The 25899-nt window shown below is 39.9% G+C and overlaps 1 protein-coding gene across 2 annotated transcripts in view; it reads right to left on the reverse strand.

The window, feature by feature from the left end:
* Positions 1–735: 735 nt before the first annotated feature.
* LOC109853348 (pikachurin-like) overlaps positions 736–25899 on the reverse strand; it is an 86112-nt gene continuing 60948 nt past the window's right edge. For both annotated transcript variants that reach the window (XM_020425362.1, XM_020425371.1), the window contains 8 exons: positions 25289–25475; positions 20940–21079; positions 14054–14277; positions 10252–10501; positions 9346–9638; positions 8200–8445; positions 7619–7722; positions 736–7355 (listed from right to left, as the gene is read on the reverse strand). In XM_020425362.1, the coding sequence (XP_020280951.1) occupies positions 7207–7355; positions 7619–7722; positions 8200–8445; positions 9346–9638; positions 10252–10501; positions 14054–14277; positions 20940–21079; positions 25289–25475 (1593 nt within the window). In that variant the 3' untranslated portion in view covers positions 736–7206. The remainder of the gene's footprint in view (positions 7356–7618; positions 7723–8199; positions 8446–9345; positions 9639–10251; positions 10502–14053; positions 14278–20939; positions 21080–25288; positions 25476–25899) is intronic.

A 25899-nucleotide genomic window follows, 5' to 3' on the forward strand; every position in this document is an offset into this window, starting at 1 on the left:
ATTAATAATTAATTGTCTATATAAAAGAGCAATGACATTGATTATCAGTATAATTACATGTATCACATAATTAATTTTTATACATGTAACATCGATTATCGGTTCAAAAACTAATATTTCGCGCAGAGATCGTGCACGAGCGTCGACGCGCTAACGACAAACACCGGAGAGGAGATTGAAGCGAGAAATCGCAAACGATCGTAGCGAACGTAGCGTCCTATTTTTTTTGTTTTTTTTTTGTTTTATTGCCACGAGCGGTGGTCACGAACATTTAATGACGAGGATCTTACACACTGATCGTCTTTTGAAACGAGGACGGGAGACTCTCGAGGACCGACGTGTTCGCGTCGGTCTCTCGCTGAGTCTCGTGTTTTACATGCACGTACACGTGTATCGTAAACGTGCGCTTCGATTTCATTTTCGTTTTTGTTTTCTTGTTTCCTTTCTTTGAATTTCCTGCGAGAGACGCAGGTGCGTGTTCGAAAAAAGAGGAAATTTCGCCCCTTTCCGATTCATAAAATCGCGACCACTGCACACATAAACGTCGATACGCGCGCACACACACATGTATGTACATAGATATATCCGAGGAGGAGATCCACATGGGTCGTAAAGAATAGGTCGACAGGATAGACTCTTCTAATAGACTTTGCAGACGGACATAATAGAAATAGTTAATATATATAGCATCATATATTAATATAATATTCAGTAATAATATAATATCTATTATATATTAATATGTATTGATATTTTTTTCTTCTTTTCCTTCAATATAGTGCTTCTTCCCGCTTTTTTTCTCTTTTTGTCTTGAGATGTGTATGTATGCAAGTGTGTTAGTATGTTAGTGTGTGAGTGTATGTGTGATATTCAGCGAGAGATTCGCTTTTTTTTTAGATTCAAGTGGATATGATGATAAGTACATACGCGTCAGCCTTGTTTTATCTAACGTGTGCTCAATCGTCCGAATATTCATTCCGAGAGCCGCTACAAAATCTCTCCCCCTTAACGTTGTTTGTTGATTGCACCTCAACCCTTTCGCTTTAAACGATTCAGCATTGCAAGCAGTTTTAACCATTTTTTTTTTTTGTTTTTATCCGTATTCGAATGGTCGAAAGATATTTATCAACGTACAAAACGTATAGTTAAAATTACAAGACGTATAGTTAAAATTGATTTTAATGTAATTACAGTTGAGTGCTTCGCACAGATTCGTGTAACAACCAGATGTAGAAATTTATTTGTTTCACGCGAGACTTGTGTAAATAAGTCGCAAAAATTTGCCTTTTTTATTTTTTTTTGAGAAATATTTAAAAAATCACTTAAGTCGAAGTTTCAACAGCTTTGGAAAAACATGATGATTCGTGCGTATTACGTGAATTGAAAAGTACGGAAATTTTACGCGCTATATTTGTCTAAGCCTAAGTATATAATCGATCGGCAAATAAAGGTACGGCGAAAGGGTTGAAATTCGTAAGAACTTTACAGATAAACTATGTTTTCGCGCAGGAATTACATCGAGGGACGCAGGGCGAGTTATTCTCACGAGAGAGAGTGCGAGGAATTCTCATTTCTCGTTCGATTTTGAACGCGTTTCTTCTTTTGCGACATTTCGAATCTCAGTGTGTTACATTTATTACTATTTTGTCTAAAATATTGTTTTTATTTTCGATTCCCCCATTCGGCGTTCTCGTTCAAACGGCCCACCCTGTGATATTCGAAACAAGTAGAAACAACTTCGATGTTCAGGTGCTTGTACGGTGCTCGAACTAAAATATCTTCTGATTGCATTTTCTTACTTTTTTTACAGTCGACTTGCAAAGGCATCGTTTTTTTTTTTTTTTTAAAACGAACGAGCTTTATCGGCTGTAACATTTGAATGACAAATTCGAGATCGAATACCGTCTATTGTTTTCACGATAGGTACGTCGACTCGAGTTGCAAGTATAAAATAACAAGCGAAGAAAAACGGCGTCTTGTTGTAGACATTCGATTTTGTTCAAAATTGGTTTACGAGAAACATAGATTGTTTAAAAATTTGATTCGACATACTTTTATATTATTTATTTATTTATCTTCTGCACTTTTCTTTTTTTTCTATCTCCTCGCAACATATATTAATTGTTTAATAGACAAAATTACAGTTTTTATAGTAAAACACAATTTGGTTGAACAATCTGAAGCTGATTGCATCTAAAAATCGACAGGTAATCGGTTTTCTATAGAAGCAACGCCGTTTTTCCCGTTAAACTTTGATTGTTTGAGTTAGTCTTCAGACTGATGAAAAAGTAACACGTCAATATATATACTTTTTTCTCTTTCTCGATTACCAATTATTAAATTATTTAGAAGCTAGAAATTTCTTCGTACTTCAGGATCAGTTGCGTATAACGCATCTGAATTAGACTCTATCTTAAAAATAATAATGCAAATAGAAGTAACTAATAACATACAGTAAATACTTAGAGATAGCACGAGCAATCAGTATATATCGTACACAAAATAACACGCACATGTAGACATAAAATACATTTTTCAAAAATTCAAATATATCGTGTAAAATTATATAGGTTTTTTTTTTAAGAAAAGTTCTTGAAATTGTTTGTAAATTAGCTATTGGTGCGCTGCATAAATTTCGGGTCAAATTCTACAGAAAGGAAACAATTTACATTAATTTGATTCGTCGATTGCGACGTCCTCCGTCTCTCTGTAGAAGCTGGTTCCGATTTGCAAAACTAAAACCGGTCAAGCTTATAAAGTGACACACACAATTTCTCTAGTTCAATATATATAATAACATGTAGTTAAACACCGAAACGAAAAGTTTCGATCACGTTTCACGGTTTTTTCCGCACAAGGATCGTCTCTGTGTTTTATTGAAAACCCCACCTTGTTCTCTTATGTACAAAGGATATGGGAAACTTTCTTTTGATCTTCGAATAGAAAACGCACGATTTAAAATTCGATTACAAGCGCGGATGCAAGCGCCGATTAATTAAAGCTTCCGTCTACTATCGTACGTTGGTGTTAGAATCAAATTCACCGTCGCGTGTTTCGCGCGAACGACTCGCTATACTCGAATACTCGAAATTGCTGCTTTAATATTTTATTGTTACGATCGAAGTAAGTAGCTAAATTAAATTGTTTAACATTAGTAGTTTTATTATTCTTCTTCCATTTCCGATTTAATTTCGACCTGTCGATAATTCGAAAAAAGTAATTTTAGTCGCAACTAATTAATTTAATTCATACATGCTTTTTCAATCTGTTCACGTAAACCGAATAATAATAATTACACACGAAGAGTTTGTGAACTTAATTATCAAAACCAAATGTGTAACTCGAGCGTGCGGGAACACTCGAGAGAAATTCCATTTCGTAAGTAATTACCAGCTGGCGGAATATTATTATATCGAGTATTCGAATACTCGCGTTGCGCATTTTGAATCATCCCAACGGCATTGGGTGGAATGTGTCCAGGAACCATATTTCCGAGTTGAATGCGTCGCAATTACAAAACGAGCAAACCGTATTTGGACTTCTCGAGAGAGGAATTCACTTCGCATTACGAATTCCTCCTCGTGTTTATCTAACGACGGTGCGAAGAAACAGAGTTCGCGTGCTATATACAAAAAGATGTTAAACGTACAAGAGCACAGAAGCCTCGAGTCACTCAATGCATACTTACGCGAAATATTGTACATTGAATTACGCTAGAAAACGCGCCCTTAATCTTCTCACGCGTCAGTGTATGCAGTTTCACGCGCGCGAAACATTGTTTTAATACAAATAAAAAAATTACGTAACTAATCGTATATTACATACAATAACACATGTATTTAGTTGTAAATGTAAGAATACTGAATGCGTTAAATTACGCACAATAATAATAATCCAAATAATAATTTTTCTATTTAAGAAAATGGAGTTTGTTTTATCCCAACTGTAAATCCATTGCAATAATAATAAATTATTTGAGAGAATTAAATATTTATATCTCGCGCCTTTTTTTTGCTAGTTGCAACTGCTTTGATTTTGTTACTTTATTTTTTTTCTTGAAGAAGTTCAAGCGTGAGAGGATTAACGAGGGCAATTAACTCCGCCTGCTAATTGTCGACGTACAATCATTTAAATTGTATATTATTACACTTTCTATGCGACTACCACCATTCACCTTTGATATATTTCATTATATTTAGTCCCGAAAATAACATCCGTACAAAATTGACTATAGCCGATTGCTTTTATGATGTGTGTTCGAGTAGGTCATGTTTAAAATTATATTTCGTACGATGACAAAAGTGAAGTATCATCGATTACACCCTCTATACGTTCTCACGTCTTTCTCACTTTATATCTTATTTCTTTTTCTCTCTCTCTCTCTCTCTTTCTCTCTTTCTTTTTCTCTGTCTCTGTTTCTGTCTCTCTCTTTTCTTGTAAGATAGGATGTGTATTGACCTGGGAGTTTCCGACCGGTTAGTGCTAAATTGTTCATAGGATTGAGTAAACGCTCTCTCTATAAAAAAATATGCGACGAGCATCTGCGTAATAAAGATATCATTTGTTTTTTTCTTTATACGTATATATGTCATGTTTTCCTCTCTTTCCTCTTCTCTCTTTTTCTCTCTCTCTTTCTCTCTCTTCCTTAGAAAAAAACGGAAATACATATAAATGTCGTACTAAACACGAATTTAAAAGATCACTAAAAACTATCATTGCTCTAAATTGCTATATGTGAAATAAAAAAATTACTCGATTAATTGCACGAGATGACACGAGGGGACATCAAATAATATAAATATTCTAAATATAGAATACAAATTTATAATTTGTATTGTAATTCGTATTGTTGAGTTTTGCAAACTCAGTCTAATATTTAGACTTTTTCTTAGTGCGCTAACAATTAACCCTCGGTTACCGCGTCTTACTCTTTGAGTAATCGTCAATCAAGGATCAAGGTTCAACATACGTAATATCCCCAACACAAAAAACGGCCATATGAAACTGCGCGAAGAGATACTTATTGCTGTAACTATAATCTTAAAGTATCTTTGAGATATGGCGTGTTTTTGTTTTGTTTTTTTTTGTTTTTGTTTTTGTTTTTTTTTTTAACGCGAACGAAATCCACTTCGCCCTATATCGGATAAGATCGTTCGTTAAAAGGGGAATTGCGAGTCCCGCAATTTATCATCAGGATATGCATTTTGCGGTTGCACGACGTGTATTTCCCGTCGGGATAAACGCGATAAAAGTGTTGGTGTTTGGTCCGTGGTATTAATAGCTCTTCTACTTTTTTTTTTTTATTCAATAGATCACAATGTTAACTTCGATATTCGTCGTGAAACTAACAAAAACTCGTGCTCGTGACTGCGTTTGTGACTGCTAGAAAAAGATCGTAGCATTTTGCTTTTTCTCAAGATTATTTAGAAAAGTAGCGGTACGCAGTGATTTTTTGTGTGCAGGAGCATTTGCGAGCGCGCGCTGTTCGGCTCGATGCTGAATCCGCCGCGTAACAGAGAAATAATGTTGTCTCTCTTCGCGATACACACATTTGTGTGCGCCGCGTGAAAGATTGTCGCAAATCACCAATTTAAAAAGTTTATTTTTTTCAATTAAAAGTGTCAATTTCTGCATTTTTGCGCTTTTTTAACTGAAATTTGTAATCCAGCATCGATCCGAAAAAATTGCGCTCTTCGAATTTCTCAATATAATCTCGAACGCTTTGAACTCGTAAAAATCGAAGATAACGACATTTCGTGTCGAAGGTAACATCCGGTCGGAGGGAATAATGAAAATTGACGCGGAAAGGGGAAATGGGATGCTTTTTTTCTATATACTTTTATCTTATTAGGCCGAAAGCCGTCACTGAGACGCGCTCCGTCAAATTTTATATCCGGCCGGGCATTGTCTTGACGCAACGACTTCCATTTTCTTTCAACGTGCGATATTCTCGACTCTTGAATTTTTTTTACCACGCTTTGTGATCAAGTTAATTGAAGCAAGAATATTTTTTTTTTCAAATAAAATTATCTAAAGAATACGCTCTCTCAACGCTTCATCTCGACTGCACCATCGTTGATAAATGCATATTATATTACCGATGTTATCGCGGACAATAATCTAATTGACGCACACATTTAATCGCGAAACAATTTTCCGGGGAGATGTGACTCTGTGATACGCGGACGAAGTTGAGATTTTGTTAATGGCTCGACGGTTTAATTACGGACGTTGGACGAAAGTTTTAATTTTATTCGATGCATTTCACTCTTCCGGTTGGTAGCAAAAACGAACGTAATTGTTGCCAATCCTAATTTTCATCCGATGCGATTTTAATTTAATCCCGAACTCGACTTGATTTGTACACGAGGAGAGAATACGACGTACGCAGAAATTACAATTTATTCCGACGGCGCCAATTTTTCACTCCAAAGCGCTCGACAACACAAATTTTCAATCGGATTTAATTCAACCGGAATCTCTTGAATCTCTGCTTATATATAATACGGATTAAGAAGTTATCGCGCAGAATGCGATTATTTTCAGTTCTGTGAAAAAATAGGAAACACTTCATACGTCATCTTACGATCTTGCGGTATATCTCGTTAAATTACACCGGTAAAAACTCGCGTTCCTCTTAATTAATAATTCAACGGTTTGGGAAATCTTCCTTTTTATTTCGAGATCGCTCATCTATTTAACGGACAGGAAGTCGTAGCGCCAAGGATCAATGCCTCGCGAGGAGGCAAGCGATAGCACATCTCCGCGGTATCTCGGGATCACGTCCTATTAATATTTACAGTAAAGCCGCCTAATTAACCGCCACTCAATGGCCGCGCACGACGATGGCCGGTTGCCGACCCACTCGATCTCCATCTTTTTCATTTTTGTTTTTTTTTTTTTTTTCATGAGAGTTCCCGCACCTGTGGAAGGATGAGTCTGTACAAAAATGATGAGCCGCGCGCGCGCGTAAGATGCAGGCACACGGCCGCCGTGTGTGTGCGTGTGTGTAAAATGCACGTGAGACAACACAGATGCACTTTCTTGCGGTGGGACACACTCCGTCCGCGGGCTCTTGCGTCGCGCCGCTGCTTCGTGTGAAAGATACGTGTTTTACTCGTAAATTCTTTTTTTTATATATATATCCTAGCTTCGGGATGGACCCGACAACACCACCTGACGTCGGACGGCACGGGTATCTTCCTTTCAGGGGATGCACGAATGCGTGTTGGTCGCCTGCGCGGGCGACGACAGGGCGACAGAAAAGTCCGAGTCCAGCACGAGGTCGCTGATGCAACCTACGATGCCTTTTGTGTATCTGCCGCCCGTTGTCCTCACGACGTCCGGTGCACCGCCTTTGGAACAAGAAAACAAATCGGGTCTCCGTGTGAAAAGTGTTGCTCTCGCACAGAGAGATGATATTATTACGTTAATGGCCGCGCAGCGTAATGCAATTTCTGATAATTTCGTTATCTCTCTAATAGCATTTGTGCAAGATTGATTTTATCAACAGTGAATCTATTTTTAGTTCACATGTAACGAAAAAAAAACAAAGTGTAAAAAAAATTGCGATCTACGACAAGTATTGATTTTGTTGTTATGTTTGTTACACGCTTACCAACGTAAAGACCGGTATCAGTGTTCAATTGCCTCAGTTGCCCCGGGGAAGACGCTGAGACACCGGTACCACTATCTATTACGAGAGACGCCCATTGCTCGTTCCTAGAAAAATCAACGTTATTTATTACCGTAATCCATTTCTAACGTGAGATAGAACGAACATTTTTCTTTACGTTATTTTTAATAAGAAGCGAGTTCGCTCCAGAGCGAAAGATAGATATTTGATATTATGTCACCTCTGTTCGTTTTTGAGGCCAAATATACAGACGCGGATTAATATATTGAATACGTTTGTCAAATATTCCTTCGTGTAGAATTTTCTTCCTGGAAATAGTGTCGAGTATCCAAAGTGTTTCTTTAAACACTTGTTTGAAGTTATAATGTATACGGTGTATAAAAAGACCATTAATTTTTTCTCCCCTGTATTTGTGAGATCGTGTTGAAATTCCACGTTTTTTTTTTTTTCTCGATCGATCGATACATCGTTTAAAAGAGGTAAACGGCACGAAAATACAGGCGGCGGGCACGCGGAAGGGGTTGGGGATCGGGTAACGAAGCGCGTGAAGTGTTTGTTCTCACCTAACGGCCCTGATACGATGCCACAGATCGTCATCCAATCGCGTCAGATTATACCGTAGCACGGCTTCCCCGGAACCCAAATTATACGCGAGAGTGAGGTAACCGTGATCCAGACCGAGGGCGAGGAAGTCGTCGTTCTCGTCCCTTTGTTCCTGGGGATCTGATTGGCGGCCGCTCCACAGCAGCAGACCGCTGCTGCTGCTGGCACGGAATCTCATGTTGATGTCTACCTTGTAGCTGATTATCCTGCAAACGTCGACGAGTGTAATAAACAGTAATGTAACAAGATATCAGTAGTGTTGGCGCACAATGCGAGAGAAAAAGCAAAAACTTGCGAATTCAGATCTTTGACAAATCAAATGGGGTTTCTAAATGTTTACACTGCTATGTTTTTTATAACAAACTACGAAGCGTTTATTTGTTCTCGAGAGATAAAGTTTTTAAAACTCAAATATTAAGGTTCACGAGACGAGAGAGAAACAAAAAATAATAAAAGAAGGAAGGCGAGAAAAAAAGTGAGGACGTTTGTTTTATTCTGACCTCGATGTTCATGTGTGTGTTTTTTAATCGCGTTTCTGTTTATTTCATCAACTTTATCTCTACCAAAAACATTTAATAATTGCATGACTAATATGCGGTAACGAGAGAGAATGCTCTCTTTGTATTGTACTTCATTGTGCAATTATTATTTTCAGAACAAAGTTGCCAACAAAATATGAATTCTATTTCTCTTCAGATCTCTGTCTCTTTCTCTCTTGTCGGTGTGTATGCGCGACGTGACGCTCAATAAACGCGCGTGATTAAAGCGGGTCAAGGAGCGATTGTGTAGCACAACGTGCAACGCTGTTTACCGTCTCGCTCGGCTTTTTCAAACGCCGCTTTTTTTTTTTACCAAACTTTTGTGTGTTGCCGATTATATCCTGCTCGTTACAGAGCGCGTTGATGTGGGCAAGCCATCAGAATTTTTAAGTCGCAAAAACGCGGCTCACCGCAACGTGTACCGTTCACGTAACGTGATATAGTGGAAAACACACCGATTGACGTTCGCGTAAATACAAAAAATTATTTATTCCAGTTAACATCGAGAAAAAAAATCTAGAATCGAAATAATTTCATGTATGTAATTCACGGGACAACGCGAAGTACCTTTTCATCGTGTCGGCGTCGTTGTAATGCAGATAGCTCTCGCTCCCGGTGAAGCTCGGCACGGCTCTCTCATATTTCACGGACGTCACGCCGTCGGTGAATTTCGCCGGTGGCGAAACCAACGGCGTGTAATCGTCCGTCGCCGGACAGGGATGCGGGACACCTGGACGGCATCGACAGGTAAATCTCTCGCGAACCGGCCGGCACTCCGCGTCGCCGCAAGGTCTGGCCTCGCACGCGTGTCCGCAATTGCCCACGTTCATTCCGCCCAGCGCCTCAGCCAGTATTCCCACCTGTAACACAAATCATACCGGCGATATAGCGTACAAAACAAATGGGAACAATAACGTGCCGTGACAACTTGCAGCAAATTCACCTAAAAATATAGAAGAAACGGAAGGAAAAATAAATTTTTCTCGTTAGTTTATAGAACAAAATTACAAGAGATTTTTCTTTTTTTAGTTTTTTACAAACACACGAAGAAAGGAACAAGAATAATTTTGAAAAATAAATACAGACTAATTTATATCTTCGATTTGCGCGAAGTTATCTCTTGTACATTGTGATATATATTTTACTTAACAAACTATCAGTTTTCTCGTCGTCCAATTTTCCCGGCAACGTCTAATTCGTCGTTATTTACTCAGGTCCTTGTAATTAGAGCATGTAGATTGCATCTACTTCTCGTCTCAAATCTATTTCTCATCTCTTATAAAACGGCGGAAGTGATGACAGGGAATTCAAATTCGGGGCAATTCAAATGGGGAGTTTCGACGTCTTATCTGCGAGCCTCGGCAAAGACTCCGAACTCCGAGGCGTTTCCGAGCGGGTTGAGCATTATCTACCGCGTAACTTGGGGGCACACAGTCTCACTCTCTCCGTATAATCCCCCCGGCTGGTTCTTACCTCGCGATTATTCAGCACGATCGTCTGAATGCAGCCGGCGAAGCTGGCCGTAGTTTTCATCTTCGGCGAGTACATGTCGGACGACGGCGCGCCGCCCAAATAGAGATTCAACGGCAAGGATAATTGCGTGAACGCTCCGGGCGCCAGGATTTCCTGAGCCGGTTCATCCTCAACTTCCAGGCTCGCCAAGCGACCCGTCCTGGAGACCCGAACTTCGATCCACTCGCCGAGACGAACCGGATTCTCGCTTCTGAAACGATGATGCAGATAGCGTGCACTCAAAATGCAACATCATTAACCTCTGAGAGGCCGCAGGGTATTTTGCAGAAATTTTGCTAAAGAGAAAGAGAGAGAAAGGGGAGGGCAGAGGGAAGTTTCCTAATTAGATAGGTATAAATCCGTACGTTTGTGAGTTACATGATAAAGTGCAGTTTCCTGTTGGCGGTGACCCATTTTTCGGCCCGCTTTGATTCATTTTAGAAAAGAGCTGAAGGAACTATGTGACTGCAATAAAAAAAAAAAAAAAAAAAAAACATGCTAAAAAAGCATGAAAATGTCATTCCGCACTTTAATTTAAAATTTCCTCTTTGGGGAATCTATCTTTTTATTTATTCCGAAAAACCTTCACGAAATAATCTCTGATTATTTTGTTCGATGCGAAGTTATAAATTCCGAGCGAGAGCAATTTCGTTTTTCTTTTCAGAGTTTTTTCCTTCTTATTTCCGATATTTTTGTTCTTTTTAATGTGGTTTCTTTTGTGGTAAATCTCCGCGTTTTGAATAAAAAAAGTTGTGATTAAAAATAATTTAAATGTTTCTCCTAATAATTAAAATTCTCGCGATGTTCTAATTTTGATAATTACAATATTGTGTGCGCGCATCTCCCTTATTGCCATCTTCATAGATCGCGAACGTATTTTACTCTAATCTTTTGCTATCTTCCTCGCATGTCGCAAGAATTCTGAACAAAAGAACGTGAAGCACAATATGAGGGACAATATGACTCTTTCCGACTTGACGAGGTATGACGCAAAGTTCTTCAAGAGTATTCCGAGCGTCGAGGGCGACGAAAATGAGAGCAGGGACATGTATTATTTTCTTCCGGATTTTTCCGGACAATTTGATTTTTTTTTTTTTTTTTTGGTGAAAAAAACAGAGTTTTTCACGCACGCGGGCGAAGGTATATACGCGCGCACACACACATCCATTTTATATTTTCTACTTATTTTGTTTTGCGAAAAAAAAATCACTTGCGGTTGCACTGCAATTTCGTCGGGTATCGTATTTTTGCGCAGTTTGCTTTTTTTCTGTAGAATATCTAACATTGAATCGCAAAAAAACATTTTGCCCGGAAAAACGACGATACTTCCGTCGAAATAAAGCGTTCGCGAAAACACGTTAGCGCATCTGTGTAAAAAAAAAAACCGCGAAAATGAGGTTTGCGCTTCGGAAAATTGAAACGTCACCTTCGCCGTGTCCGCGCCAAGCAATTAACGCGGTCGATCTCTTTCTCTCTTCCTTCTTCTCTCTCTCTCTCTTTCTCGTCGCGTCTACAATTATAATCGACGTTAACTCGATATTGACAGAAGCTTCATTGATTTGATTTCTCAAGTAACGCCCGGGGGAAAACCGCGCCAATCTTGTTTCTCGCAAATTTTCTTCGCGGCTCATCCGGGAATGAAAATTCGCGCGCACATTCAACAACGCGCGCGGAAACTTGACGCGAGCTAGCGCGCGCGCGTTCACTATTCCTTTATGCGCCATTCAATTTGAATTTCGCGAAGTCGAGACGCGCGTCGACGCGCTTCGCATCGGGACAATGAATCTCCTCTCTCGCGGAAGAAGAAAGAAAAGGCCTGGGCACTTTTTTCTCTTTCGAACTCGGAGGCGGAAGAAATTCTCGCATAATTAATGTCGAATCGCACGAGGAAAGAAAAAATCTGTGTGATTGCAAGCGGGAAAGTAAATTGCTAATTAATAAAAGAAGCGAGATGGAGTCGGAAATTTTCATATTGAACTTTTCGCCCGGTTCGCGCTATTATGATAAAAGATACGACGCTAGCGGAACTTGGAGGCTTGTTAACTGTTTTTTTTTCCCCAGACCTTCCCGAGCTTAAATATCCCTGTTTAATGGCGCGCGTAATAAACGCGGCGTTTTTTTTTTTTTTTTTTACGCCGACGTTTTCGCGGTGGTAGCTTTTTATTCGGCCAAGAGGCCGTGTTGCATTTCCACGTGAGATTTATACGTTATTTGGCGGAACTAAATAGTAGATAGGATAGGGCGTGGGTGGTATAAACGCTCCTGTGTGCAAAAATCGTCCCCGGTGTTGCCAGAATATCACGATAATTACCGTATATTTTAAAATCCGTCAGAAATATCAATAAACGAAATAATATATGTTTATGCGATAGAAAATATATCGCGAAACGTATTAGCGCATGTGTATCGTTTATTTAGCGCAAACAAAATCAACGCTACAATAAAATAATATTTGGCTTTCTTTCGGATACATTATCAGATTGCTTAAAATATTTTATTTATTATTTTATCGCTGAAAAGCACGCGTGGATGTTTTTTCCAATATTCAGATTTCATTCAACGCCGAACAGAAAGTAGTTCGGCGGATATTCAAGCCGTCGGAATATGAATATATATACGAGAGGTATATTTCACAAAAACTTCATTACATCTTCCAAAAGAATATTCTTCGCGAGCAAGTAATATGTATAAAATATGCGTTGAGATAATTGTAAACTATTGTGCAATTTAATTATATTACGTAATAAACTTTTAATTAGTATAAAACTCGCAATATATATGAGTAATAAACTCATATTTTTGGGGAACATCCTGGTTTTTAAAAAACAATATTCGCGGAAACGGAGTGGGTATATGTGTGTAATCATTAGAAGCATATTTGCTTAACACCGGCGGTATAATTATCCGAAAAAGGTTCATATTTTCGCACAGGTTTATTTAACGATAATCTTATTGACGATGTTAATTGTTTGCAACAAATTAAATTAATTTAAACAATCCGATTATCCGCCGACGTTCATTAACAAGTCGCGAGAAATGTCAGAAAAATCTCCACGATGTCGATGTGAAGTTTTACATAACTTTGGTTTCTAGTTTTCACATAATGTTAAATAATTGTAATATATATTTGATGTTAAATATTTCACAATATTAAATACAATATAAAGTAACACGCGTATATAATATTGAATTGAGAAAATCAAAAGTGATATTAAAAAAAATAGCAAAAATTATAGGATCAATTTACAGTCGCTTTTGCTAAACATTTTCGTTTATTTATTCAAGAGAACGGTCACAGCTTTCGATCAATTTTACCAAATAATAGTATTCACCGTTAATTAACGCAACCAATTAAATCGAAACCCAACAATCAGCATTAGCAGCGTGCATTAACATTCCGTTCTCTCGTCGCAAAACAGTAACCCCACCTCCACACAAAAAAAAAAAAACAAAAAAGAAAGAAACGTGAGCGCTTTGCTTGCGATATCGACACGCGTGTCGGTTTAATTAACGCAGATTGTCTGACGGTTCATACGCAAACGATGCAATTAGCGCTCCGTCGCTCCCGACGAGCAAACGCAGAGAGGAAGGGTTTGCGCGATACGAAGCCGAGCGCGACGAGAGGGTTGCAACGTCTACCACGAAACAAACTCTGGCTCGAGGGCGGATTGTCACCTCGAGCTAGCTAGCTGGGGTAACTGGATGTTAGGTCGCGCTCGCCCTGCTTCGCTTTGCAGAAGTTGGTCGAGGGCCATCGGCTTACCTCAAAGTGGCAGGTCCTGTTCCGAGGTCGTAGGTGAACTGCACGTGGCCCGAGGAGAGATAGAGCGCAATAAAGTCACCGGTGGCGTCGCTGTGATGGCCGTTGTACAGTATCACACCGTCCGGCGCGGTCGGTTTTAACGTGACGGACAATTCCAGCCACGACAGCGACGTGTCCGCCAATCCCGGATAACGTAGGTAAGAGGATCCGTTGAAGGATGGAACCTGCGGGAAATAAAACACCGTGCGGTCTGAGATTGCATGGAAATGTCGTTACCGGAACGAAATGCATTTCGCCCCGCGCTTTTTGCCGCACACGTCTCTTTAATCGCCCGCCATTGGGCTAACGCCGAATGAGCCGCTCTCGCATTCGTTACATCCCCTCCCTTTCCTTCTCGTGCGCGCTCTTTCGAGAGCGCGCCAGTGAAACGAGTATATATTTAGCGCGCCGTGTATCTCGTGTCTCTCGCTTTGCATTCAATTTAGTTTTTTTTTTTTTTTTTTTAGCCGAAGTGACGTAACATTTTCGTTTTCTCGTTCGCGTAAAAATGTTTAGCATTCACTTCCACGAGAGAGAAACGTCTTTATATTCATTCCTTAATTCGATAATCTACCAAAAAGGAACTCAGTTTTCAATTAAATAAAGAATAACAGTTTTTTGCAAATTGCGCGAACGTGAAATTATGCGGAAAAGTTGGTTTTAATTAAAAATTGTTTTCAATTAAAACGCGTGCGTTTTGCTTTTTTCTTTGCAAAAAAATGATATTTTTTCTTTAGTTCTCGTCTCTGTGGGAGAGTAAAGATTCTTTTCTCATGTTCAAGATGAAGACATAATTGTGTTTTTTTCGCTCGAACTCACTTTGAATCTCTCTTCCTCTGTTGATATATGTAGGCAATATGCGTAGGTGCTACTTATTATTCTTATTATTGCACAGGTGCTTACGTTCGGTCTCTCGCGTTTCTCCCATGCGGGAACGGTAATTTTTCTCGTTCGTTGCGCATAAAGTATACAGGGAAACTCTTTTTCTTTCTCGTGCGCAACAGCTGTTGTTATTTAATTTACGTCGACGGGATTTTGCGCGCTCTTCGTAAATCGAAATGCAAATACGTCGTATGTCACTGTCTCGGATAATCTTTGATATGGCTGCATTCAAGAGCAATATACCTAATCTTAAGAGCAGTAAGAGAGGTCGAAGCAAGCAACCTTCCGTCTTAATGAGACCCGGCTGGTAATTGTTTGCACATCGGTTATCTCGCGAGATAAAGCGCGAAACGTTGAGGAGCAACGCACGCCCGTGCTTCGCTTCGCGCCTCGAAATTATATTGCCCCGAGACGTTTCGCAAGTGGAAAAACGTCAACGTGCGCACCTACCCTATTTACGAAACGAGAAATACGTGCGAGTTGAGCGCGAAATAGCGTGTTCGAAAAATGATTTTTATTTATATCGTTTCGATTCTTTTCCCGCGCGGTAACACCTTCGTTTCGACGGATGATAAACTCGCATTAAAGATGCAACCGAGTACACCATGTAAAGCTCGAAACACGCACGATTCTTTCTGCACGAATCTTAAATATTGAATCACAATATAATACAAGCGAGCACAGAAAGCTTAACACGTCTGTCTCCTCCCGAGCGGTTGCTCGAGCACGAACATGCTCGTAACTTCTATTTATGCGAGAGGAATTTCTCCGGGAGTTTTTTTTTCTCATTCCGGAAAAATATATTTCCCTCTCTCGGTAAAATCCGAAGAAATAAATGAAAGCTTTGAGGAAGAAAGAGACTCTCGCGCATCAGAACGAAGAAATCCAAATTATTTTCAGTAGAAGAAAATTCTCTACTAGATTCCTGAGAACGTAAAAAGAAGCGCACCGAGAGAAATTCTTTCGAAATGCAGTCCGCTTGAAATTTGTTTCTTTTTTGTTTTTCATAAAGATTTGTTATATGTGTTTCTGAAATCCGATAAAACTCTCTTCTTCCTTAATCACGACAATTCGACAGTCGTTCGCGTCTTTTTAGTATTTTTGCCCGAGAAAACCTGCTTTTCCAAGTTACGAGTATCCATTACGCATCAAATCACATTACGGATATAGTCTTTTTTTCTTTTTTTTTTTTTTTTGCCTCGAAGTTATTCAATTCTGTTCGCACTCAAACTGCCCTCCGGTGTACTTTTCGCGGGGTCGTCACGAGACACGACGAAATTTGAAGACTCAAAGAAGCTAAGACGACGAAGGGGAGTGTCCGCGCGGAAAATTCAACGGAGACGGCGCGTAAGACCGGTCATAAATTAATTACGACAGAACGGAACGAAACGGAAACTCCGACGGCGGCGGCTGTTAAGTGAGCGCGCGATACGCTCCTTTTAAGGAAAATTTCCCAATCCCCCTGTGAAATTTCTATCCTTCCCTTCTACATGCGACGCCTATGCGCGCTCGTTTGGCCTCCTTTCGTTTTCCCCGCTACGTAAAAGCTACGTACCGGTGATAAGGAGCTCCCGCGGGAGCGGAACTGGGGAAAGAGAGAAAGAAAAGTAACCTTGTATTATGCGAAAGACCAGCAACTCCTAAGATCCCTCGGGGAACACCCTTTCTCACCGTTTACGACATCGTCCTTCTGCCCGGCTTATGTTGGTCCTGATGTTCACGGCAGTCTCTTCTACCGGCACGAAACATCGTCGATAGATTTGCGAGTGATTTACGAGATCGTCTTCACGCGCCGCGAACTATCGAGCGCACACACAACGCACGTCTTGTCGCACGTGGGCTCTTAAGAGCAACATGAAACACTACTAACCCTTTCGCTACCGGAGCTGGTCTCTCGAACAGCGTCTCTATGTAAGCATGTTTACGACACACGTATTATTATACAGGTTTCACTTGCGTATCAGACTAGCTTACCTCATGCACGAAGTTACAGCGACTATAGTGTTTCTTCTTGGTAATAGCTATGGAAATAATTTCCCGAGCACTTACGGCCGTTCTTACAATAGCGAAGGGGTTAAAATACGCTGTTTCACCGCGTTTCCGAGCGACGCACACGTCGTTCGAACTTTCCAACGGTGTCTTATCGTCGATTCTATCGATTTCGAGAAAACGGCTTTTTCGCTCGTCACAAGTGCGTTTACAATTTTAATTAAATTACGTACTTCGGCGCGAATCAATGCAATCTTAAATGACATTAAATGACGCGACGTTGTATTTAGTTTTAGCACCATCTACATTGTTAATAATCACTCGCCAATTGATTTATGAGGACGATAATGAGAGCGGTTGATAATTTTAATTTATATGCAATTACATGCCAAAGAGTGCACACGCCTAATAATACGATATGGTCGTCAAAAGATTTACAATTTGTTGCATTTGTAATGATATTAAAATTACACGCGTCATACTGCTTATTGCATTTTTGAGAGCCACATCTCGTTTTATTTCTGCATTATTGGGAAACGAATTTTAATACAAAAATAATCCTGATAAAAATGCAAGGAGAGGATATGACGTGTGAATAATTGCAAGATATTACACGAGCGTCGAAAGAGTCAATAATTATTTACGAATAATTTCCTTTTTTTTACAGTAGACTAGCACAACACAGGCGCGCGCTATGCGCACGTTATTATTGTTTTTATTTTAACGTGTAGTGTCAGTAAACACAACCTGTCATCGCAATGACAGCTAGTATATATGGTCTTACAAATCATATTATACACATTAGAAAGATGTCAGAAATAACACACACACACACACACACACACACAATATATATATATATATATATATATATATACCGTAATTACATGACCAAAGTCCGTAACCCCGCCGCGGCCGCGCGACCGGGGTCAGTGACCCCGCCAAGGTCGCGCGGCCGAGGTCAGTGACCCCGCCGCGGTCACGCGACCGAGGTCGGTGACCCCGCCGCGGTCACGCGACCGAGGTCAGTGACCCCGCCGCGGTCACGCGACCGAGGTCAATGATCCCGCCGTGGTCGCGCGGTCGAAGTCAGTGACCTTACGGTAGTATATATATATATATAATACACATATAATATATAATATAAAGTATAATATTATAAATATATAATAAATTATATGTATAATATATATTATTTAATCTTATATATAATATAATTTACAGTCACGTTACTTTAGTCACGTGTTGTTTTTCTACTCTTTCCTGTCACGTGACTTTACTTTAGTAACGTTTTTAATTTTCTCCACGTATTCAACGAACTGTCAAAATCGCTTTTCTGTCATTATTTACTCTCTTGATCTTACCGATTCGATTCGACTCGTTTTTTTATATACGATCTTTTTCCATTTGCGTATAATTTCACGTCAAAGAATAACGTAAGAATACGCAACGCGTTGTGCAATTTCTTGGGAAATGCGCCTTGCGCTCATTTTCTCGCTTCGGAAACACCGCGCAAACTCTTGCAAATGTGCACGTATATTCCGAGTTGCAATAATTAAATTTAACAAAGAAAAAATAAACGACGTTTATTTTTCTCGCGTTCATTTCGATCTAACGGTAATCTAATAGCAGGTCGCCGCGCATTTAGTTTTATCTCTTTCCGTCGCATAGACACATACACACACATAGAAAACGCAAGAGAAATTCACCGGATATTTATTTACGCCGGAATTGGAAGGAGCATTACCTTTCTCGTCTTGCATCGAAATGAGCCAATAAAATGTGTCGCGCGTATTTCTTACGATAAAAGCACGTAGCCATTCGAACTGTGTTTCTTCGTCTCAAACAGTTTCACTTCGGCGTTAGAGTTTTATTTCGCGGACGACGGCGACGCGTCTCTCTTTGCGGATGTCCGCAAACAAACAAAATAAAAAAAAATACTCGCCCCCTTCCGTAAATTACGCCAATATCACCGACGACGTTTGGTTATTGCGGCTATATCTCTTCCGCCTGCACGTTAATGGAATTAAACTCCGGGGCACGGGACCAAAGTTCGCGAACGAGTTTCGAGTTTGAAGTGATACTCGTTAACTCGAGCCCTTTATGGTCGTTTCTCCGGCTAGTTATGCTCGGATTTCAAGATCGGAAACGCAGCGACGAACATCGTCCCCGCGAAGAATATATTTCTTTACCGAAGTCCTTTTCCGAGTTGCATTTGGTGGCGGAATAAAATCGTCACCAAATTGGGGGTTTTTTTTTTCAACGCGCCTCGAATCGCGATCATTGTTAGCAGAACGTTATAGGGAACTGAATACGCAAAAGTTACGTTAATTAAGTTAGTAAAATTACTAATTTATAAATATAAATTCGAAACCGGAAACAAGCTGCGCATGAAAACTTAATAGCTTCAACAAACCTGAGCCTCATATATCGTAAATATAATATTACGCGTTTGAAACTGCGTACATTAACGCCACAGGAATAACATCCAGACTTTTTACACGCGAGCGTTAACATCATTTTCAATTAATGCTGGTATCTGTAAAGGGTTTTAAAAATGTAATATTTGTGAAACGCACGCGTTTTTCTTGTTTTCTTTTTTTTTTTTTTATTCAGGATTATTCGCCGAACAGAAAGCGCGGTTTGATATATTGAGTATATACGTTTCGGAATCAACGAGCGAAACAAAGTGAGAATCCAACTTCCGTCAGGAAAAACTCGAGCAAGCGAGTTCAGCTTGGCACCGAAGGCGAAGCACCTGATGCGGCACTAACAAGTCGTCGTCGCTGATGCATGTAAACGCATCTTTTACGCTTCAGCCTCCGGTGTCATTTCGCGTCGCGCCGGAAGTAATATCGGTCGAATGCCGATATCAATTTCATCGCAACGGGCCGAATGTAACCACCTTCTCTTCCCCCGTTGCTTTCCGCTATCGCCGCGGTCGATATATCGTCTATAACCGTGCATAATCGGCGAGCAAACGGCGTATATACGCGAGGGCGAACCGCATACGGTGACTTCCGGCGGGCGGTGACCGCGTTCGCTCTATTAAGTTCGTCCCGCTTATAAATAGCGAGAATTTCAATGCTCATACCTCATATCACAATATTTTCCACACATGCGCACACGAGTATTTACATAGATCGACGCGCAAATTATTGTCCTTCTATTTATTTAAACCGCTCTGTTAGCAGCGTGAAAGTTAATTACTCGCAATCGCCCATGCTAAAATCCGCGAATAAAAACGCGTCATTTACAGAACGGTCGTTCCGACACGATCGATCCCTGCATTCCGCAAGTGTTTCGCAACATTGGCACAGCGGAATGTGCATTTTCAGGACAGTTTTTTTTTTTTTTTTTTTTTTTCCATAACAACGCGACGCGAATGTGGGAAGGGAAAGCATTTTATGCGATCTGAGAATGAAAAAACCTGTTTCTCCAACGGAGATTTCGGAAATTCTAATGCGTGATTTTCATGGAAACACATCTCAGTCACGAAACTACACAAAACACTTTCCTTTTTTTAAATTTAATTTCGCGCAAAATTCCAACAACAACGTATTGGCGGACGTGAGTTGTGCAACAATTTACTCGCACGTTCAGCGCAAAACTTGAAAAATTATATTATTCTTTCGAAAGCAATTTTTCCAACAAAAGAATGAACATGTCGCTTTAAAATGTAATTTAACAGATACATTTTCAACATTGTATTTCGTATTAAAAGATCCTCGCGGGAGGAAAACTTCTTACTGTCGCAAATGCCGATAAGCATTTCTCATTGTTGCGCTCAAGTTTTATGTCAATTAGTACTAAAATTACGCACTAAATTAGTACTAAAATTTCTCACGAAAGTGACATTTTGCGCGGGCGAGATAGAGTTTCGTGTTACCGTCAAGTTTCGCACAAAGTTTATCTACTCGTGTGCGAGTCTTGTCTAGGTGCTCGTGTGTTATAATTCGGGAATGGATTCGATTACCTGCAGGTCCACCCGGGTCTCGCAGAGATCGCCCGTGAAGCCAAGCGGGCAGAGACAGACAGCCGTGTCGCCCCCGGTAGTCAGACATTTTCCACCGTGGGAACACGGCACCTTGCTGCACCTGTCGGCCGTGCACTCCTCTGGAACGACAATAAATCAGGCGATTTAATAAAAGTTCCTGCGCGGATCGCGAAATCAGGAGTTACATCGAGTAGGGGGACAAGCGGGGGTGAAGTCAAAGTCAGAATCCCGGAGTCGGCAAAGAGTCGTCGTCGTCGTCGTCGTCGTCGTCGTCGTCGTGACTGCGATTCGACTGCGCGCGAGATAAAACCAATAAAACCGCGACCTCGGATTTATCGGAGCGAAGAGAAGTATCAGTTTCTCTCTTCCGTCTCATTGTATTTTCGACGATATCATTTAGCGCGCGCGAACACTGACACGGGATTACATTTTGTTTTGTGTTTGTTTCTTTTTTTTCGTTATGCGAGAGAGTATATTTGCGTAACGATTTCTCGCGATATAACGTTCGACGTCGAACTTTACGACGCGCCGGAAATACGCGATTTTTCTCACTGGTTTTGCGAGATACATACGTATGTATGTATTTAATACCGTGTGTACTTTTGTGTCAGTGGTTACCATCGGTGTTCCCATCGTTTGAAGCAGCTTCGTCGCCGCTACGAAACAAATTATTGTTTTCGCGTCCGGAGCGTTTTTAAAAAACGGAGGTCTGTAAAAAAAACTAAAGCCATTGTTCCCACGTGACAATAGCTTGTGCAACAAAGAAGGGAACGAAAATTGAGAGCCGTTAATTAAAGTCGGGTTCCAACACTTCCGCGATTGCGCACAGCGACAATACAAATAATAAATTGTTTAAACGCGCCCGATAATTTAGTGAACTGCAAAGATGGGAGGCAAACTTTTTCCATCGAAAATCTCAGTTCCAGGAGAGAAGAATCGAATTAGTATCGATCTCGCGATAATGAATGACTCGGACAAGTTTTACTTTTTTTTTTTTTTTTTTTTTAAGGAGTTATTCGTTTTGCGCGCAATGCCAGAGTGTTCAAAAGTTCGCGAGTCGAAGTTTTCCAATCTAACGGGTGTTATCTTTTCATGAGGCTTGTGTTCTACGACAAACGTAGAACGAATCGAAGAAGAGTAACGCGAAAAGTAACTTTCGCGAATTCGACTCGTCTCATCCATCTTACCCTATGTCATTGCAACGCGATGATTTCGATGGATTCGCAAAAACCAAAACAGAGCGAACGTAAATAATTTATATTTCGTTAATTAACATTTCAAATGTGTCACCGAGATCATTTGCCAGCACAAAATTCATGAAGATCCACACATCACTCTCGCAATTTGCGATCTGTTCAGAGTTGTGTTATTGCACATTTCACTATCTAAACAAGACGTTCAATATAAATCTAATAACTAAAACAAATACAAATATAATTACGTGAGTATCAACATATCTGTAGAATGACAATAGTAATTATACGCACAATAGTGTTTACGCACGTACGAATGGTAAATAAAAACGGGGTTTATATTCACGGTAATTTCGTTCTTTGTAAATTTGCATAATCGACCTCGATTAACCTTTGATAATTAATACGCCGTTGAAGAGCGCACTCCGCGCGTGCGATATTTGACGAATTAATCGGTTTATAATCGAGAGTACGTTTCGAAAATGCGCTTCAACCAATTTGTGAAACGGACTACATTTATGCGGGATTGTTTATCGCACTCGTTTTTGACGCTAAAACAAATCGCATAAAGTTAGTTCGCGCTTGTTTTGTTTTTCTTTTTTAGTGTTTTTAATCGGAGAATAAACTTTTGTCACGTGGGTATTGGCTAATTGTTATAACATTAATAATAACAAATCTCTCCGTTACGCAATTATGACCGAATACTAATATCTAAATTATGTTCCGCGCACATTATGAACAATGGCGCGCTCGATGCTACAAAATGGAGATAACATTTGCTCGGTCGCGCATCGTGATATAAATACCAGACTGACGTCCATTACTCAGAGATAATTGATGCGAAGCAGCTGTTGCATCGCCGGGCCCTACATACGACTTCCCGCCCCAAATGTTGACAATTAATTACCAACACTCCGCTAACGATAACGATGATAATTACTCGCGATAATCATAGTCTTGTTCCCCGAGTTTCTCCCCCTTCGCGAACGATAGCTCGCGATCGTATCGTTTCCGATGTAATTAAACAGGGCGTGTCTGTCGCCGCCACGTACCGAGCAGTTTCAGGAAGAGGTTTTTTTTTTATGCCACCAAACAAGTTCAACAATCGATAGATCCGAAACAAAAAAAATTTGAAACCACACGGAATAGTTCAGCTCCGTGCATATATCGAAAATATTGTATGTATTGCTTGTTGTGAGAAAATAAAGTGTTTAAAGTGAAAATAAAACAATTCTCTACGAACACACAACGCCTATTTGAATCTGTGTTATTATGCTCGCGATCAATACAAATCTCGAAGAGAATTAAATAAAAACTGTTACTCCCTAAAATAATAGCCATTTACACAAGTTTAATAGTTTTTTTCACTGAAACAAAGTAGAAATGGATACTTTATACAAATAAAAAAACAAACACACGTAAGTAAAAGAGCAAAAGTAATTCTACACATTTAAAAACCAAAAAAAAAAAAAAACCGTCATGTAAAAGTGTTTTGCATTTGACAAGTTGCCGTTCTCCGTTTTTGAAAATTATTATTTAGTCGCAACAAAATTGTTATTGAATTTGAATCGAAGGTTTTTACAGCGCTGTGTCAAGTATCAAATATTTCTTTTCAATTTATGGCTGTCAAATTTTATTTTACTGTCTCTTCTATATGCACGTACATATATATATATATATATATATATATATATATATATATATGTGCGTGTAGGTCATATATAAGAGAGACAGTCAGTTTTTCTATTTACTTCTCATTTTAGTCGATCTTTAAAAACATTTCGATCCACGTTATTTTATCGTCCTTCTCTCTCCGTAGAAAGAAAGAGAGAGAAAATTTTATATTATTTTTATATTATACTCTCTGCGAATTGTGTGTATTTACGTACACAGACATTTATGCGCGCGATGCTATTCCGAAATTTAATAAAATACAATACCTGCCGATAAAATTCCAGCATCGACATGACAAGCATCGCCATTCAACTATTCCATATATTAAATTCGTTCTTTTTATCTCCGATATAGGTGAGGAATATCTTTGTCGAATAGAAAATAAATTTTCTTTTTTTTCGTGCGTTTTAAAAACGATTTGACGCATACGCGTGACAATGCGACACGCGAATTTCGTCGCGTGATAAAGTACATTGCTGCAAAAGAGAACAAACGACATTAACGCGAAACCGTCGGCGCGTCGTTTATTAACGCGCGCGCATCTACCGACAACTAAATTTACTAAATAATAAAGCGACCTCGCGCGAGCAGTATTATTATTATTATTATTATTATTATTATTATTATTATTATTTATGTTTTCCATCACGGCGACAGTTGTTTAAGCTGACGCGGAATCGGTGCTGAAATATTGGAAACAATTAATAACTATAAACTCTAATTAGCTTGCCTTACAACCGCGCCGTGGCCGCGCGGGATACGACAAGCTGCTACCGGGTGACCGAATTAACAGCTCTATATCGGCAAACGGACAACAGGTGTCACATGAATTTAGTCGGCAAATCCTCCGACGCCCGCTCGATTTAACTCCGAATATATATTCGTCGTGTTTTTTTTCTCCGAGAAGCGAATTCCCCAAGTACACCGAAACGCCCCGGACGCGCATCTCGCCACTTAACTCGCCGAGGAATACAACTGTAATTAGCTGAACCGCCGCGTCGCGAACGAGTTTCGTATTGAACTTGGGGCGAAAGAGAGAGATATATTGCCAATTAAAATCCAATACGTTTTATTACGCCGCAACGGCTTTCTGCGCCCCGAGTATATATTTCGCGTGTCTTGTAAACGGGAAAAATCTATCTTGATAAATGACCAACGCCAAGGATTTATATTAATCTCTTTTGTGCTTTTTAAATAAAAATATATGAAGATGTGTGTGTACAGATATAGTTTTTCAAAATAAATTAAATCGTAAAAATTACAAATCGTATTTTTAAAATATAATTATGTCAAATAATAGAACACGAGTGTGGTCACAAAATCGTTTGAGATTGCCGGGGCAATTCAATTTCCGTACGTGGGTTTAAAATCCGATCACGAGAGAGAGTCGCTCGCGATTATACCAGACCGAACGCCGAGAGGAAGACCGGATGTTACGCTACGAATACTCTCTGTACTCACCGACGTCGAATCCATTCGCGGCATCGCCTTGCGGAGCCAACGGGAAGCGATAGTGGTGCTCGTTCGCCTCCAAATGCCGGATGCAGCCCTTAAATCCGGTCCTCACCGGAAGTCGCTCCAAACCGGTCGTGTTTCCGGGACCGCCAACGAAGAGCGGCTCGCGGAACGTAATTCTCGAGAACAAGCCCTGCAATTGAAGCCGGAATTCTCTGGTTACACGTGTGCAGCTGCGCACAGCGCAATTGCGACTGTCTGATTAATGCATGAAATTATTCCATTCGACACGTATAAGCCCCCGCACACACCGAGGGCTACGCTTCATCCCCGTTAAATATTTCCGGACGACAGCGATATAACAGCAGTACAAATATTGTTACATCACGTGTGAAAGATATTTCCGAGACTTGGATGTTTGAATTGTTTCGCGATCAGTCATGGAGTATTTATGCAACTTAATTATTTCATTGTGATCTCTGTCTATCTCTCTATTTCTCTCTTTACGCGGAGAAAGGAATATGTAAATAATAAAAATTCAATTTCCAAACAAACTTTAACATTTTTGTTTATAGAAATAATAAGATAGTGTCGATTTTTTTTTTTTTTTTTTTTTG

Source organism: Pseudomyrmex gracilis, unplaced genomic scaffold (assembly GCF_002006095.1).
Source record: "Pseudomyrmex gracilis isolate BER0280 unplaced genomic scaffold, ASM200609v1 scaffold_2, whole genome shotgun sequence".
In the NCBI taxonomy this organism is placed as follows: domain Eukaryota; kingdom Metazoa; phylum Arthropoda; class Insecta; order Hymenoptera; family Formicidae; genus Pseudomyrmex; species Pseudomyrmex gracilis.